At 36.6% G+C, this 18740-nt stretch overlaps 2 protein-coding genes across 4 annotated transcripts in view; one reads left to right on the top strand and one right to left on the bottom strand.

The window, feature by feature from the left end:
* AZI2 (5-azacytidine induced 2) overlaps positions 1-2941 on the top strand; it is a 41573-nt gene extending 38632 nt beyond the window's left edge. Inside the window, exon 8 of one of the 2 annotated variants that reach the window (XR_005218370.1) lies at positions 818-954. Coding sequence is in view for 1 of the 2 variants with exons in the window: in XM_037846199.1 (XP_037702127.1) it covers positions 818-1230 (413 nt within the window). In the remaining variant the exon portion in view is untranslated. Of the gene's footprint in view, positions 1-817 lie in introns of both variants that reach the window. The other variant, XM_037846199.1, reaches the window with a different exon arrangement.
* CMC1 (C-X9-C motif containing 1) overlaps positions 1-18740 on the bottom strand; it is a 145628-nt gene that overhangs the window by 17343 nt on the left and 109545 nt on the right. The window contains exons 3-4 of one of the 2 annotated variants that reach the window (XR_005218378.1): positions 16855-16945; positions 5353-5465 (exon numbers count right to left, since the gene is read on the bottom strand). Coding sequence is in view for 1 of the 2 variants with exons in the window: in XM_037846251.1 (XP_037702179.1) it covers positions 5345-5465; positions 16855-16945 (212 nt within the window). In the remaining variant the exon portion in view is untranslated. Of the gene's footprint in view, positions 1-4545; positions 5466-16854; positions 16946-18740 lie in introns of those variants that run through there. The other variant, XM_037846251.1, reaches the window with a different exon arrangement.

Genomic DNA, 18740 nt, shown 5'->3' with positions numbered 1-18740 from the left:
AAAGCTCATACTGTCTTCATGTGGGCTTATGCCCAAATAATATCTATCTTCAGAGCAGTCTTTTTCTAAGTCATTGCACGTGTACTATTTTTTTTCCTTTGGCTATATATTTTTCAGTTGACCTGTATCATGACCATAGCAGAATTTACATTCACTATTATGAGTGTTTTACAATTCGCAGGATTACATTGCAACTTTTATTTAAGTTGTTTTTATCTGTAAAAGCCTGTGTGTGTGTGTGTGTTTTAAAGCTTCACTTGGACCTCACCAATTCACAATATAATGTAATTATTACTGAAAACATTTTGGATCATTCATGAAGAAACGGTTTAAATAATCAAAGGAATGTTTTATTTAACTAAAAAATATTAAAACTTACTTAATAAGAACAACCTTCTCAATCCCCACTGACATGTAAACAATCCCATAAGCAGTTTCTGTAGCCACAGTAAGAGCTAGGAACAGGATCTGGACCTGCATTTTAACATTATTGGTTTTCATAAATCTAAGTAGTGTTTTACATGAAATTCTTTATCTTTAATAGCTCTATGATATAGTCAAGACAGGAATACCTATATCCATTTTACAGACGAGGAAATTGATAACTTGCAGCAGTTAAGTGACTTACTGTAAGATACAATTTCAGTAAAGAGCTGATCTAGGATAAAAACTCAGATGTCTACATTCAGTAATCACACTAACTTGGAAATGTTAATTTCATCACCAGATCTAGAATTCAACAAATTAGTGAAGTATTACGGTATTTTATTATCTTGATGCCATGAATACTGACACTGAGCCTGTGCTTTCTTTCTAGCCTATGCCCCAGTAGGATGTGTTGAAGACCTTGGAAAAGATAACACAAAACTGCACTTGACAAATTTTACTGCAACATATAAAAGACATGCCTCTGTCTCACCGAATGGCAAAGCTCTTTGTCATACCACATCTTCCCCTTTACCGGGAGACATAAAAATTTTATCTGAGAAACCAGTTCTTCAATCGTGGATGGATAATGAGAGATCCATTACTAATGATGGTGTAAACTTTCAGGAACACAACTCTTATGGCAGAAATTCCCTGGAAGATAATTCTTGGGTATTCCCAAGCCCTCCTAAATCAAGTGAGACTGCATTTGGGGAAACTAGAAGTAAAACTTTGCCTTTACCCAACTTGCCACCACTGCATTACTTGGATCAACATAATCAAAACTGTCTTTATAAGAATTAGTTCTGAAGAGATTCATGAGTTGGTCATGAGGATGGTGTATCTCCTTCAGTGGTTCCACCAAGAAATTTAGCAAACTGAAAGTGGATTTTGATTAAAATTTGCAGTTCTTCAGTATCTACATTTGTACATACTGTACCATAATATGTAGCTGATTTTCCTGTACTAAAGAAGAGCGCCTTCCAGCTCCATATTCTGGCTAAGAAATCAGTACATGCTAATAATTAAAACAACACTTAAGGTGTTTTAAAAAGACAGTTCTACGTTTGATAACAATCGTGAATTTCTGCCTTTCAGATAAAGAATGGAATTTACAAAACATGTGAAAATGCCTAAACACTTCCATTCATAAAGATAAAAAAGGAGGCCATTAATATAGGATTAAAACCATATAAGTTGCTTCAGATTCCAGAAAGGGGCAAATGTACTGTGAATAGGTTGTATTTCTGTTGATCTTATGATGCTTAAAGATATGAAAAATACTACACAGTATTGGTTACCCTATCTTTAGATACTCTTGTTTCAAAGTTTCAGATTTAAAATCACTCTTTAATCACAATATTGTTGGTTATTAAAAATTTAGATTAGCAATTTGAACTCCAAGGCTTGAAATAACCTGATCATTGAAGCCAACTTTGACTCAGTATATATCCCTCAAGTTCTAATTGGAGAAAAAAGATGAAATAGTTGTAAATGTGTGAACAAACTACTATAATCCTATATATCATCCAATTAGAAGTAGAAAGTGTCACAAAAGTTTCCATCTAATCTGTCCCTTCAGTTGTCCTCACCGAAAATCTAAATGTCTGTATATAAAACTGTATACAGTAATTGTCCTCAAAGGAACTAACTAGCTGCTTATTATGTAGAGCAGCTTATAAACTGTTAGGCTTTGTTTTGAAAGGTACCATTTTATTCATGGATAAAGTTATTTTTAATTCATTGAATTGAGAATTTTAATTCTAGAAACTAAATTTTGTGCTGTATTGAAATGTCCCAAAAGTCTTTCATTCTAAATGGCCTATCCTCTAAATATAAGTAAAGAAATAACAAAGATGACTTCATGTGGAAATTCTTGGGGAAGCCTAAACAATTTCAGGGTGGAAGTATTAAGAATATCAGTATAAGATGTACTACTTAGTTCATACACCTTTTGCCTGGGGATGAAGTGTTTCAAGTAGGAGAATTTTATCCTTTTTGATAGACAGTTTCTGAACTGAACTCAGAAGAATATTTCAGATCTCTCCTATATTACAGAATAGCATACATACATAAACAATGTTTACTGTTCAGATATTTTTGTCTTTATATTATATTATCTTACTTATTCAAGCTAGTCTGTGATTAATGGGATTGGTGTCAGATGCTGGAATTTATTCTGCAATGAACACAGCTGACTCAAGGGAGTACAATCTCATGCCAAGTAATAGAACGAAACCCATTATGCATAAAACAAATAGAAGAGTCCAGGCTTGAGTTGAAGGATGCAACTATCTGTGTAATAACAGCAGCAGAAACTATTTCTCATGTGGCTGCATAGGCTGTATATTACATCTAATCTCGAATGTAGCTTACTGATTTGCTTTTTTTAAAACCAAGATTGGATATTTTCCTTTGTAAAGAAAATAAGACTTATGAGATAACGGCTTGATTAATGTTTTCAACAATATAAAGAAACTTTAATTAAAATAAAGTATTTTTGTTTGAAATTTAAGTGGATGTGAAATAATTTTCTTGACTACATATCCCAAGGTCAAGTACTAATTGTTAGTTATTAATTTGAGTCATATAACAGGTATTTGTCTTGCTAATTTAAATCAACTTACTTTGAGTGGAGAAAATGCTTTTCCCTCTGAACAATACGGTGATGACACCTACCAAATAGGTAGGCCAGAAAGTCAGTGGTTGAATATTCTTGACAGTTTAAAATGCTAAATAAATGATGTATAAGACTCTTTAATAAGGAGAGAGTAAACAAAACATTTTTTTACCCAGTCAGAAATTTCTGAATGTGTATGCTATGATCATCTCTCAAGAGTGGCCTATCAGCTTATAATCTATTTTAAATAGAAAATTTTACGATGACCTCTTCTCTACTAACTGAAACCTGCTACAAAGAGCTTCCTTTAAAAATGTCTTTAGTCTTTGTATTTCTTTTTATAATAACTCAATTCTGCACATCCAGAGTTCAACAGAATGAAGAGAAAGACAGCTAACACGAAAAAAACCTATTGCTTCTTAATGAGCATACACTGTTAGCTAAAATATTTACATCTTCTCTAGTAATAGTTACATTTCCTCTAAAAGAAGGATTTTTTATTGTGGTGCTGCCAAAATGGAACCAAATTCATAAGCAGAGCAGGGATATAGCTATGTGAAACATTAGGAAACAAAAAAATTGGGGGAGAATTTACACTTAAAGAACTAAAGGAATGAATCATGTGAAAATAAAGTAATGACCTTATAGAAATGTTACTTGGAGAAAGTAGACCTTAAGGGGTAGAAAACCTGTGGACTGTCACTTAAGAACAGGCCATAATATAAGCAGAGGCAGGAAGGGAGGAAGGAAGACATATCTGTGACAGATGTACCAGTTGAATGAAGTAGAGATGTTGGTAGACATGGGTATTCTGAAAGCTACATTGAATGGTTAAGTTTTTGACATAATAAAAGAAGGATGAACACATTGTTTATGCTATATAGCCTAATTTTTCTAGCACCTATAGAGAAAGTGATATCTACATAAGAGAACATTCCACATAAATTTGAAGGTTGGCACCTTTGGTTTTAATCAAAATTATAAAATAGTCTTATAAATTGTAAATTCCCCTGTCTTAATGTGACCCTTTTCATTTGGGTCATCACTGAAACCAAGAAATAAGATCCTATACTCAAAGAAATGCACCTACACCAGAAGGCCAACAGAGGAATATAGGTTTGTGTGTCTATGCTATGTGGTCTCTGGGTTTCTGTATTTGCTTTGCTTTTGTCTACTCTAATAATCTTTTGATTTGTAGCCTTTTGATTTGAGATTTCTCTATTTCAAATAAGAGTAAATTGATCTTTGAATGGTTCTTTTGAGTAAAGTGTGGAACTTGCCCATCCATTGGTTCTTTAGGGTATTTGTTTAATTTAACTAAGTCCCTTAAAAAAAAAAATCTTAGCTCTGTTACATGGGATTGGGGCCAAAGTTAAATCTTGACCTAGTGGGTAGTAATTTCTGTGATTTTAATGAGGACTGTATAAATATGCATAAACTACCCAAAAACTGGTTAAAAGCATGGATAATGGCTATAGTAAAGAGTCAACAGCTAATGGTAATAAAAAGCAACTTTTAATACAAAAGCTCATCTCAGGACTCAATAATTGCACTGGCACAGAAATCTTTTACACTAGTTCCTGAGACCATTACTGCAAAATGTATTTCATATGTATAAAAAAGACTTAAGTGAAAGGTTAAAACATTTTCAGTGGCCAAGTTAACAGATCAAAGAACATCATAAGACATTTTACAAAAATTTCCATCAAAGATATGAGTAAAATTAGTGTAAATACTCATCAACCTTACCTATGTTTCCCATATGAGACATTATTACAATAATAATAGACTAACAATAAAAGAGCATTTATTATGTCTGAGGCATTGTCCTATGCCCTCTACTTACCTGCAATACTCAGTAATCTCCTCACAATAATTGTATGAAATTTTTAATTCCATAGTCGCATAGCTAAAAAGGAGTAACACCAGGAAGGATTCTGGTTCACAGCCATTCTGGCTATACTGCTTAGCTATTATTATCACCTTCAAAGATTATCCACTCCTCTTCTTTTAGTTACTGTGGCCCCCATAAGTAGCCACTAGCCTATACATCAGAAAAAGATAATAAAAAAATCCATGTGGAACTCTAAATATCAGCATCACTGTTGTAAGAACTCTTATCCCATTTAATAAACTTGAACTTCAAAATTTAAAAAAAACAGGTCTTTATTTCAACTAAAATTGATATTTCCATAATTTAAGATAAAGCAAAGATACTTCCTTATCTTGATTCCATTATTTCAGGTGATTGTGGCTTGTGTGAATATTAGAATTCCTGAGTGGAGTTTGTACATTAGTCTACATACTTGAGGGAAGCTTCTGTAGCCTTTTCTTGGCAGGAATTCCAGTTCTTCTGAATTCTTTCCTTTCCGTCAGGTATTCAATTTTGCACTCTTCGTAAAAGGCTGGATCATTATAGCTACAAGAAGGATGAAGAAATCTTTTATAGTGAATTAATAACTGCAATGTTTTAATATAAGCTTAAAGCCTTTAAAAATATTCCGATTTCTAGTTCAAGCTCAACCTTTAGAAGTAGACTCTTAGAATTGGTAACAAAATCATTATAAGCACTGAACTAGGGAAAAAAAAAATCTAATGATTCTTTTTTGAGTAACACTGTTCCAGGATAAAGCAATGAGAAGTACAGCTCCTATCTTCAAGGAGCCCATAGTGTTACATGGCAGGCAAGTAAAGACTGGATTTAGGGTTGACTGTACAAAGCGCTCTGATAGAGGTATGGCCCAGGACACAATGGAAACATGGGGAACAAATGGAGGAAAGGGGAGATGTTGAGGGGAAATGTTTGGGCTGTGTCATTTTTTTTTTAAATTCATTTTTATTGAGATATATTCACAGACCATGCAGTCATACAAAGTGTACATTCAGTTGTTCACAGTGCCATTATATAGTTGTGCATTCATCACCAAAATTAATTTTTGAACATTTTCATTAGCACACACACAAAAATAATAAGAATAAAAATTAAAGTGAAAACAAAGTAAAAAAGAATACTGAGTGCCTTTTTTTTTTTGCCCCCATTTTTCTACTCATCCATTCATACACTGGACAAAGGGGAGTGTGGTCCACATGGCTTTCCCAATCACATTGTCACCCCTCATAAGCTACATTTTTATACAATCGTCTTCAAGATTCATGGGTTCTGGGTTGTAGTTTGATAGTTTCAGGTATTTATGGCTAGCTATTCCAATTCATTAGAACCTAAAAAGGGTTGTCTATATTGTGCGTAAGAGTGCCCATCAGTGACCTCTCAGCTCCTTTAGGAATCTCTCTGCCACTGAAGCTTATTTCATTTCCTTTTACTTCCCTCTTTTGGTCAAGATGTTCTCCATCCCACAATGCCAGGTCTAGATTCCTCCTCGGGAGTCATATTCCACGTTGCCAGGGAGATTCACTCCCCTGGGTGTCTGATCCCATGTAGAGGGGAGAGCAGTGATTTCACCTTTCAAGTTGGCTTAGCTAGAGAGAGAGGGCCACATCTAAGCAACAAAGAGGCATTCGGGAGAAGGCTCTTAGGCACAATTATAGTCAGGCCTAGCCTCTCTTTTGCAGCAAGAGTCTTGCCAAGGCCAAGCCCGTGGTAGAGGGCTCAGCCCATCAAACCAGCAGTCCCCTATGTCTGTGAGCACATCAGCAGCCACCAAGGTGGGGAAACCCAACACCCCTAGATTCTCCACCAGCTCCTCAGGGGGGCTCTGCATATTTTTTCCATTTTTTTTTCATTAATTACTTTTTAAATTAACTATATCAAAAAAACAAACAAAAAAACATACAATAAAAAAAATTCAAACAAACCATAACAAGGGAGTAAGAAAAGACAACTAACCTAAAATAACTACTTTACTTCCAACATGTTTGTACTCCACCCCAAGAAAGTAACCTAATATAGCAACATTACTGTGAACTTGTTCCTACCATACCCACCAGAAATTAACAAACCATAGTCATTCCTGGGCATTCCCAGAACGCTAAATTTACCCACGACAGCTCGTCTGTTCTAACTGGGTTCTGTTTCCCCCTTCATTAATTGCTCTCTATCGCTAGTTCCCCTACATTCTACATTATAAACCATTTGTTTTACATTTTTCAATGTTCACATTAGTGGTAGCATATAATATTTCTCTTTTTGTGCCTGGCTTATTTTGCTCAGCGTTATGTCTTCAAGGTTCATAGATGTTGTCATACGTTTCACGACATCTTTCCTTCTTACTGCAGCATAGTATTCCATTGTGTGTATATACCACATTTTATTTATCCACTCATCTGTTGAAGGACATTTGGGTTGTTTCCATCTCTTGGCAATTGTGAATAATGCTGCTCTGAACACTGACATGCAGATATCTGTTCGTGTCACTGCTTTCTGATCTTCCAGGTATATACCAAGAAGTGCAATCGCTGGATTGAAGGGTAACTCTATATCTAGTTTTCTCAGGAACTGCCAGACTGTATTCCAGAGTGGCTGAACCATTACACAGTCCCACCAACAATGAATAAGAGTTCCAATTTCTCCACATCCCCTCCAGCATTTGTAGTTTCCTGTTTGTTTAATGGAAGCCATTCTAATTGGTGTGAGATGATATCTTGTTGTGGGTTTGATTTGCATCTTTTTAATAGCTAGTGAAGCTGAATATTTTTTCATGTGTTCCTTGGACATTTGTATTTCCTCTTCAGAGAACTGTCTTTTCATATCTTTTGCCCATTTTATAATTGGGCTGTCTGTACTATTGTCATTGAGTTATAGGATTTCTTTATATATGCAAGATATCAGTCTTTTGTCAGATACATGGTTTCCAAAAGTTTTTTCCCATTGAGTTGACTGCCTCTTCACCTTTTTGACAAATTCCTTTGAAGTACAGAAACTTCTAAGCTTGAGGAGTTCCCATTTATCTGTTTTTTTCTTTTGTTGCTTGTGCATTGGGTGTAAGGTCTAGAAAGTGGCTGCCTAATACAAGATCTTGTAGCTGTTTCCATACATTATCTTATAGGAGTTTTATGGTACTGTCTTTTATATTGAGGTCTTTGATCCACTTTGAGTTAATTTTTGTTTAGGGTGTGAGGCAGGGGTCCTCTTTCATTCTTTGGATATGGATATCCAACTCTCCCAGCCCCATTTGTTGAAAACACTGTTATGTCCCAGTTCAGAAGCTTTGGGGGCCTTATCAAAGATCAGTCAACTGTAGATCTGGGGGTCTATCTCAGAATTCTCAATTTGATTCCATTGATCAATACGTCTATATTTGTGCCAGTACCATGCTGTTTTGACTACCGTGGCTTTATAATAAGCTTCAAAATCAGGGAGTGTAAGTCCTCCCACTTCGTTTTTCTTTTTTAGAGTGTTTTTAGCCATTCGAGGCATCTTCCCTTTCCAAATAAATTTGATAGCTAGCTTTTCCGAGTCTGCAAAGTAGGTTGTTGGAATTTTGATTGGGATTGCATTGACTCTGTAGATGAGTTTGGGTAGAATTGACATCTTAATAACATTTAGCCTTCCTATCCATGAACATGGAATATTTTTCCATGTTTTAAGGTCCCCTTCTATTTCTTTTAGTAGAGTTCTGTAGTTTTCTTTGTATAGGTCTTTCACATCTTTGGTTAAGTTTATTCCTAGGTACTTGATTTTTTTAGTTGCTAATGAAAAGGGTATCTTTTTCTTGAGTGTGTCTTCAGTTTGTTCATTTCTAGCATATAGAAACATTACTGACTTATGTGCATTAATCTTGTATCCCGCTACTTTGCTAAATTTATTAGCTCTAGTAGCTGTGTCATCGATTTCTCAGGGTTTTCCAGATATAAGATCATATCATCTGCAAACAATGACAGTTTTACTTCTTCTTTTCCAATTTGGATACCTTTTATTTCTTTGTCTTGTCGGATTGCCCTGGCTAGCACTTCCAGCACAATGTTGAATAACAGTGGTGACAGCGGGCATCCTTGTCTTGTTCCTGATCTTAGAGGGAAGGCTTTCAGTCTCTCACCATTGAGTACTATGCTGGCTGTGGGTTTTTCATATATGCTCTTTATCATATTGAGGAAACGTCCTTCAATTCCTACCTTTTGAAATGTTTTTATCAAAAAGGGATGTTGCATTCTGTCAAATGCTTTTTCAGCATCTATTGAGGTGATCATTTGATTTTTCTCTTTTGATTTGTTAGTGTGCTGTAATACACTGATTGATTTTCTTATGTTGAACCATCCTTGCATGCCTGGAATGAACCCCACTTGGTCATGGTGTATGATTTTTTTAATGTGTCTGGATTTGATTTGCAAGTATTTTGTTGAGAATTTTTGCATCTATATTCATTAGGGATATTGGCCTGTAGTTTTCCTTTCTTGTAGCATCTTTGCCTGGTTTTGGTATTAGAGTGATGTTAGCTTCATAAAGTGTGTTAGGTAGTGTTCTATTTTCCTCAATGTTTTGAAAGAGTTTAAGTAAGATTGGTGTCAGTTCTTTTTGGAAAGTTTAGTAGAATTCCACTGTGAAGCCATCTGGCCCTGGGCATTTATTTGTGGGAAGCTTTCTGATGACTGATTGAATCTCTTTGCTTGTGATTGGTTGGCTGAGGTCTTCTATTTCTCCTCTGGCCAGTCTAGGTTGTTCATATGTTTCCAGGAAATTGTCCATGTCCTCTATATTATTCAGTTTGTTAGCATACAGTTGTTCATAGTATCCTCTTATAATTTTTTTAATTTCTTCAGGATCCGCAGTAATGTCACCTTTCTCATTCATTGTTTTCTTTATATGGGTCTTCTCTCTTTTTGATTTTGTCAGTCTAGCTAGGGGCTTGTCAATCTTGTTAATCTTCTCAAAGAACCAACTTTTGGTGTTATTTATTCTCTCTATTGTTTTTTTGTTCTCTATGTCATTTATTTCTGCTTTAATGCTTGTTATTTCTTTTCTTCTACTTGGTTTAGGATTAGTTTACTGTTCATTTACTACCTTCTTCACTTGCTCCATTAGTTCTTTGATTTTAGCTCTTTCTTCCTTTTTGATGTATGCATTTAGTGGTATCAACTCCCCCCTCAGTACCACTTTTGCTGCATCCCATAGGTTTTGATATGTTGTGTTCTCATTTTCATTCGTCTCTATATATTTAGCAATTTCTCTTGCTATTTCTTCTTTAACCCACTGATTGTTTAGGAGCATGTTGTATAACCTCCAAGTATTTGTGAATTTTCTAAGTCTCTGATGGTTATTGACTTCTAATTGTATTCCTTCGTGATCAGAGAATATGCTTTAAATAATTTCAATCTTTTTAAATTTATGGAGGCTTGTTTTATGTCCCAGCATATGATCTATTCTGGAGAAAGTTCCATAAGCACTAGAGAAGAATGTGTATCCTGGTGATTTGGGATGTAATGCTCTATTATGTGTGTTAAATCCAATTCATTTTTCAGATTGTTTAGTTTTTCAGTTTCCTCATTGGTCTTCAGTCTGGTTGATCTATCTATAGGAGAGAGTGATGTGTTGAAGTCTCCCACAATTATTGTGGAAACATCGGCTTCCTTTAGTTTTGCCGGTGTTTGTCTTATGTATTTTGTGGCACCATGATTGGGTGCATAAACATTTATGATTGTTACTTCCTCTTGTTGAATTAGTATGTAGTGGCTTTCTTTGTCTCTCATAACATCCTTGCATTTAAAGTCTATTTTATCTGAGATTAATATTGCTATTCTTGCTTTCTTTTGGCTATAGCTTGCATGAAATATTTTTTTCCATCCTTTCACTTTCAATTTGTGTCTCTGCGTCTAAGATGAGTCTCTTGTAGGCAACATATTGATGGTTCATTTTTTTTTTTGATCCATTCTTCCAATATGTATTTTTTAATGCAGGAGTTTAATCCATTTACATTCAATGTTATTATTGTGAAGGCATTTCTTGAATCAGCCATCCTATCCTTTGGTTTATGTTTGTCAGATATATTTTTTCCCTGTCTCTCTTAATGTCCTTTAACTTACCCATACTGAATCTCTTTAGTACTGAACTTTTCTCTATCTTTCTCTCTCCTTTCTTTGTTTCTTGGTTGGTAGGCCTCCCTTTAGTATCTCAAATAGGGCAGGTCTATTGTTAGCAAATTCTCTCAGCATTTGTTTGTGAAAAATTTAAGCTCTCCCTCAAATCTGAAGGAGAGTTTTGCTGGATAAAGAATTCTTGGTTGGCAATTTTTATCATTCAGAATTTTAAATATGTCATGCCACTGCCTTCTCGCCTCCATGGTGGCTGCTGAGTAGTCACTACTTAGTCTTATGCTGTTTCCTTTGTAAGCAGTGAATTGCTTTTCTCTTGCTGCTTTCAGAACTTGCTCCTTCTCTTCAGTATTTGACAGTCTGATCAGAATATGTGTCGGAGTGGAATTACTTGGATTTATTCTGTTTCGAGTTCCCTGGGCATTTATGATTTGTGTATTTATGGCGTTTAGAAGATTTGAGAAGTTTTCCCCAACAATTTCTTTGAATATGCTTCCTGGACCTTTACCCTTCTCTTCCTCTTCTGGAACACCAATGAGTCTTATATTTGGACGTTTTATACTATCTGTCATATCCCTGAGGTCCATTTTGATTTTTTCAATTTTTTCCCCATTCTTTCTTTTGCTCTTTCATTTTTCTGTTCTGTCATTCTTAAGGTCACTGATTCACTGTTCAGCTTCCTCTAGTCTTGTACTATGATATCCAGAATCTTTTCAATTTGGTCAACAGTTTCTTTTATTTCCATAAGATCGTTAATTTTTTTTTTTACTCTTGCAATTCTTCTTTGTGCTCTTCTAGGGTCTTCTTCACATCCTTTATGTCCTGTGCCATGCTCTCATTGTTTGTCTTTAGTTCATTGATAATTGCTCCAAGTACTGTGTCTCCTCTGATCTTCTGATTTGGGTGTTTGGGTTTGGGTTCTCCATATCGTCTGTTCTTTTCATATGCTTTAAAATTTTCTGTTGTTTTTGGCCTCTTGGCATTTGCTTAAGTTGATAGGGGTTCTTTTAGGATATGTACGCTGATTCAAACACTTATCTCTAATTTGTCAGATCTACAGCTTTGTGGAGTACACTTTCTCTAACTAACCAGCAGTGGTGTCCACAAGCCACCTAGTCCCCTCAAGCCAGTTCTCCCCAACTTTGTCTTTGTGGTGAGTAGGGGTGTGAGTCTTGTGGGGTCCAACTGTTGCACCAAGTTTGCATGTGTAGTTGGTGCTGCTCACCCTGAATGTGCAGTGTGTGTCTGAGCGATTAGGGAGGGAGGGCGGCTGTAATAATCAAATCTCCCAGATGTTCCTGGAGATTTAAAGCTGTTGTAATATTCTAATCCTATAGTTCAGTCTCGCCACAGTTTGTCTCTGCCACTGACCCACAAGTCCTTGGTATTGGTCTATGGTCCCTGGGACTTGCGAGTGGGTCCCTCTTCCAAGCTGTGCCCTCCTAGGTCCACTGCTGAGGGAACAGTGTGCTACCTCACAGGTTAGTGCCATCCCCCAAGGGAAGTTCTAGGCCGCACGGCCGTGTAGGGGCATCCCCAGTCTGCTGAAAGGGTGGCTGAATGGGGCGTCTTAATTTCCCCCTTTTCACACAGCTCCGCCTTCCCAGCTCAGGGGACAATTAGCTGCGGGTGCAGGAAAGGCTACTGTCCATGCCTGATATTGTGGTGTGTGTGTGTTGCTGGATACACTTCCCGTCACACTGGGTTCTTTGGGACAGCTCTGGGCTGTGGCACTGGCACTGGGCAGGAGCATTCCCAGCCCTCCGGGAAGATGGCTATAAGGGGACTCCCCCCTTTTCTTGGGAAGTTGTGGTGTTTAGCAACTTTTCTCAGCCACTAGACTTATTGCTTTGTCTCTCAGAGTTATCTTAGCTCTGCTCTTGCCTGGGCCCAAATTGCAAGTCTTTAAGGCTTTCTGTAATGGGCTTGTTAGAGTAATTGTTTTCCAAAAAGATTAAAAAAAGAAAAAAAAAAAAAAGAAGGGCCCTCCTTGAAGATCTAATGGGCTACTGAAATGCTAAGAGACAAGGAGATTAGGGCCATTAAGGAACAATCAAGAAAGCAGAGAAACCAGCTCTTCAGACAAGGGACCTCGCCCTCTGGATTTGCATATGAGCCAGATTCTCTTTGACCCTGCCCTTCTCCATTTTATGTGCACCAAAACTCCAGAAAGTCTCTGTTTTTATTTTTAGGCTTATTTTTTTTTTTTGCTGTTTTTGCTAGCCCTATCTCCTCTCCGCCGGGCTGACTGCTCCCGGATTCTCTGGTGTCTGGTCTCAGTGTATCTGTTTGGAGTTTCAATCAGCAGTCTGAGTTTTCAATTAGAGCCACAACTGCAGTTCTCCCTCCTCGTTCCAAGCACCAACAGCCCCTCTCTCCATGGGACTGAGCCTGGCAGGGAAGGGCGCAGGTCCCCTGGCCACGAGAACTTACAGATTTCGCTGATTTCAGCTGTTCCACGTGTTTGTGAGTGTTGTATGAGATATGCCCAAAGTCAAATTGCTCTGTGGTATCTGGTTCACGCAGTTCCTGGCTTTCTACCTACTACCCTGGAGGAGTAACTAAAACCTACACCTCACCACTCCACCATCTTGCCCCGGCAATGTGGAAAGGCACAGAGGAAAGAACTGATGCATTAAGAAATGCAAGTATATGTACAACTACAGCAGATTATGCACACAGGTGAAAGGGCCTGTGATGGTTTAGTTCAAGTGTCAACTTAGCAGATTATGTGTCCAGTTGTTCAGGCAAGCAAGCACTGACTTGATTGTTACTGTGAGCATATTTTGTGAACTTAATTATCAGGAAGTTGATTGCATCTGCGGCTGATTACATCCATAATGAACTGAGGAGACTGCCTTCAGCAATGAGAGAAGTCTCATCCAATCAGTTGAATGCTTTGAAAGAAGTGATGATTTCAGCAGTCAGAAGAAAGAATTTCCATCTCTATTTCAGCCAGCCAGCTTCTGGGGATTCATCGGACAGCTTTATCAGACTTCCAAGCTTGCGACCTGCCCTATGGAATTTGGACCTGTCCATCCCACAGTCAAGTGAGCCAATTCCTATAAAAAAATCTCATAATATTTACATATTATGAGATAATATGTAATGTGTGTGTGTATACAGATACACATACACACACACACACGTATCTCCTGTCAGTTCTGTTTTCCTAAAAAACCCTGACTAATATAGGGCCTGAGACAAAGCTGGAAAAGGCAAGGCCCAAATCATGATGGGCCATTTTATGCCACACTAAGAAATATGTCTGTTTGGAAGGCAGTGGTGTGCTATGAACACAGCAACTGTAAAGTCAGTTTTGTGTCTTAGATCAATCTGATAACATGTGACAGATGGGGCTGAAAGGGGGCAACAAGGTTAAAGCAGGATGTCCATTAAATAAGTCATTACATAATCCAAGCAAGAAATTATAAGAGCCTGGACAAAGGGAGGGTCTGTATGAATGAAAAGAAGAAAGTGGATCTGGTAGAGATTTGGGAAACAAAATCAACAGGAAATAACCAATTAGGAGACAAAAAATACCCTAGATGATTCTAGAGAATTGTATAATTTACAAAGGCACAAGCAGGAGGAGGAAAAGTAGTTTAGTTTTGGATCTGATGAGAAAGAGAAGCAGAATATGTCATGACCTACAGGAAGTAACTGAATCCACAGGTACAAACTGAACTTGCCCAGATTTAAGGATGAGAAGTGAACCAAGGCAAAAACCAACTTTAACGAGTAGGCTATCAAAGAAAAGATCGAGAAGAAACAGGTGGAGATGTTGGAGAAATAGGGAAACAGCCTTAACAGGTAAGGCAGCTAATTTTAAGAAGGGATTTCCAGAGTAAGGTCAAACAAAAGAGGAACAACTGAAAAGATAATCATTAGATTTGGTTACCATAAGACCACTAGAACCTTTAGGAGAGCAAATCACTAAAGTCATGAAGGCAGAAATAAGACTGCAGTGTACTGAAGACTTGATGGAGATGAGACTGGTAGAAATAAAGGAGCACAAACGATTAATGTTTCAAGATGTCACTATGAAAAAGAAATGAGGGCAATGGATACATTCATTTCATGTAATTTCTATAGAAAAAAGCAGAGCACTTCCTTATGCAAAGATTAAAAAATACTATTTCTTAGAGTATATTGAGTATATTGAGACTGAAGGTCACAAAAAATTTTCCTTAAGTCCCCATTTACTTTCAGCAAATGTCACCTACCTCTTTCTTTCCTTCACTGTCATCTCCCTTCTAAACAAACAAAAGCAGCTTTCCCTCCCCACCCCATCCCCAGGATGGGCTAGAACCTGCTATCTTCTATTTCTAGAAAGATGAAAAATATTTAAATGATTAATATTCTTTATTCAGATAAGTAAAAGCTAACTAATAACAAATACAACTTTTAAAAAGAGCTAACATTTACTGAGTACCAACCATGTACCAGGCACTATGGTAAATGTGTTTACATGCATTATCTCATAATCACTCCAGGTGATTTTATGGTGAGGAACATGCCCAAGGTCACATGACTAACCAAAAAGTTGAGCCAAGACTACACTCTCCACAGTCCCTGCTCCCGTCCACTATACTCCGGTGTTGCCCTGTCTGAAGGGAGGGGTAATATGTCAAACTAAGAATAGCAATTTATTATGAGAACTGAAACTGAGATGTAAAAATTCTTTGATACATAAAACAATTTAACAAATCAAATCACAAAAAAGTTTGATTCATTTATTCATTAAACATCTCTTGGGAGCACTACAGAGTAGAACTGGAAGAATAAGTCACTGAATGAACTCTCACTCCTCTACTATAAAGTGCTTAGCACAGGTCCTGGTCCATAAATAGTGGCTGCATTAATATTATTATTAAATTGTGAAAAACCATGTGGACACTGAGTGTGTTTTCTCATTTTTAAATGTAGAGATGAGTTTATAATCTCTATAAAGTCTCTTCCAACTCCAGCATTCTAGTAAGGCTGTAAGTTTATGTGTACATTGGTTATTGGAAAAAAAAAAAAAACAAACATAGGATTTTTTATTAATTCCCTAAAAAATGTCATACCAGACTGACATATGCCTCACAGGTTAAGGAAGCAGAGTACAGAAGAAAATAAGAGCTAACTAAAACTAAGCTGTCATAAAAACTATCAATTAACAATACTGCAGTATTCAGCAATATTATCTGTCAATGAGGGTAACAAAAACAGCAGATAAATAGAAGCCAACTGCATTCAAGAAACTTCATATTTCACTTTAAGATATAAGGAACTACAATGAAATATCAGTGATCATGATATTTAAGAATTATATTTAAAATTAATTTAACCTCAAAGATCTAAATTCCCCTTTGTATTCTTCATATAATTTACCCCAAATTTTCCTAGACATTAAAGTACTTTAATCCAACAAGTCACAGGGCTGGAAATGGTTTTAGAGATGTTCTAATTCAGCACTGTTATATTAGAAAAATAAATATAAATCAGACTATATTCTATAGATCAATCTATTCATGAAAAGAGGTTTATTAAATCAAGTAAAAACTCATGTAATTTAAATGCTGACTTCATGTTTGCCAGTCAGATAGAATGCTAGCAAATATAGCTCAAAAAGACCCTTTCACAAATATGTCATTTTAGTTTTTTTAAGAATAATCTACAATATATTGAAACTTTTGGCTCAGCAAACAATATGGTGGATTTGATGGGATATGGTATGGGCATAAAATGCATTACATCGAATGTGTTAACACACTCTAATATACTGCACACATACCCACACACACATACACACAAGCACAAACACTAAGGTGATTACTTACTAAGAAGTTAGACATTCTTTCAGTGCAGAATTTTCTTTCCTGCATTTTACTACCATAAGGATTCCAGAGTCCTTGCAACATTTGGTAAAATCTGAAATAAATTCAGAAGGAAAAAAAATGACAATTGTAATTACATCACTGTAATTTTTAATAGCTCTAAAATATTCATTCACTTTACATCTATTACCTAGATTATCCCTGGCACATAGTAAATTCAACAAAAATTTGAACAAAATTCTTTTTTCAACATGTACAAAAGACATGTACATTAATAGAAGGCATCATTCACTTTGTAAAAATAGATTTGGGAGGAAGAAGGGACTGAGGAGGCTTCATGGAGACAAACAAAATGTGAAGAGTAGGATTTCTAATAGAAAAAGAGAGTATTGTAAGAAGAAACAAGAAGAGTAAAAGAGAAATTTATTTCTAGTCATTGACTAAAGAAACCTGGCATGTGGTGTCCAGTCTATGCATGTCTTCTCAGTACATGGCAAAGCTGGTGGATCCCCACCTGAGGGCATCAAAACACCCCCTTTCTTTTAGACAACCTGCTATAGTGCCTCACCTCTGATAACAGAGCTCCTGTTTCATTCTCAAGTCAGCTCTTAGAGGCCCCAGAAATTTCAAATAGCTTTCCGTCAAATTCATGTTCTGGTACTTTGCCTGTTAAAAACCGTGCTGACAGTATCCTGCCTTCTCAGGCCACCAAGCCAGAAAACCCTGGTGCCATATTCCACTCACAGCTGAGCCATTTGTCTTGTGTTTGATTTGGGTCAATTTGGTCCTACACCATCCCTTCCCTTCCACAAGAAAACGTGCTTTGCTCCCCACCTTTTGCAGCTACTCGCATTCTCCCTGACAACTGGCTATTCTAGTTCATGGTCTGCCACCTCCACTTCTCTATACATAAACAAAACCATTTCCAAATATGACATCCTCAAACAAATTGCAGGCAACAAAAAAAATGTTTTCTCAATATCTTTTGATAAAGCTTTAATGCCAAATCATCAAGATTGCCCATTTTTCTTGAGCTATGTAATATCCTTCCCATTACTAAGGGATATAAATTATTTGTAAATATCTTAAAGGAAGCAGGTAAATTCAGGAGTCTCAATGAAAAAACATACATATAAGGTATATCAAAAATATTTTTAAACCACAAGCAAACCAAAAACAATTCAGATTTGTTAAAAGTATAAAACATTCATTAAATGGGCTTTGCTGGCACAAGAGCCCTATTGCACAGACATCTGTATCTACCTGTAGCATCGTGCTCATACTTTGAAGATTAATTGGTGGAATAGTAGGAGAATGATTAAGAACAAGGGCAAAGGATGCAGGACATGAACTTAATACAAATAATTTAATGTGCGTGGTCACACTACATTGTAAGTGACACGTAATGTTCTACTTCAAGGACACGTAGGATTAGCTTCCTTTGCCCCTTGTTCACTATTCTCAGCACTCCCAGTATTTGCTCCCTGATTCCCAACTCAGCCTAACTGTTAAGACTCTGAACATAGTCAGGTATCTTCTTTCTTCCAACTAGAAATGTTCTTGTTCCTCTCTAAGAATATGAGCCAAGCACATGAGCCATTTCAGATAGAAGGAATAGCTTTGTGCTCTTCAACTAAGGACTCCCTTCAACTCAAAAAGGCAAAACAAACTTATAGCCAGGTCCTTTTCATTGGAGATGGTGAGGGGTGGCCACATGGCTATAAAAAAAATCCATTAAATTTCCCTCTGTAATCCTCTTTATTCTTGCATGTTAAACTTGCTACTTACAGGTCTACCTTTATGAAAGCAAGGATTATGATCCCAAATAAAAACTAAGACACGGACAATCCTCAGAGAGAGTATGTACATTCAGTTAATTCAGAATTGAC

The sequence above is a fragment of the Choloepus didactylus genome, chromosome 1 (genome assembly GCF_015220235.1).
Source record: "Choloepus didactylus isolate mChoDid1 chromosome 1, mChoDid1.pri, whole genome shotgun sequence".
Lineage (NCBI taxonomy): Eukaryota > Metazoa > Chordata > Mammalia > Pilosa > Megalonychidae > Choloepus > Choloepus didactylus.
This window is presented reverse-complemented; position numbering and strand designations above follow the sequence as displayed.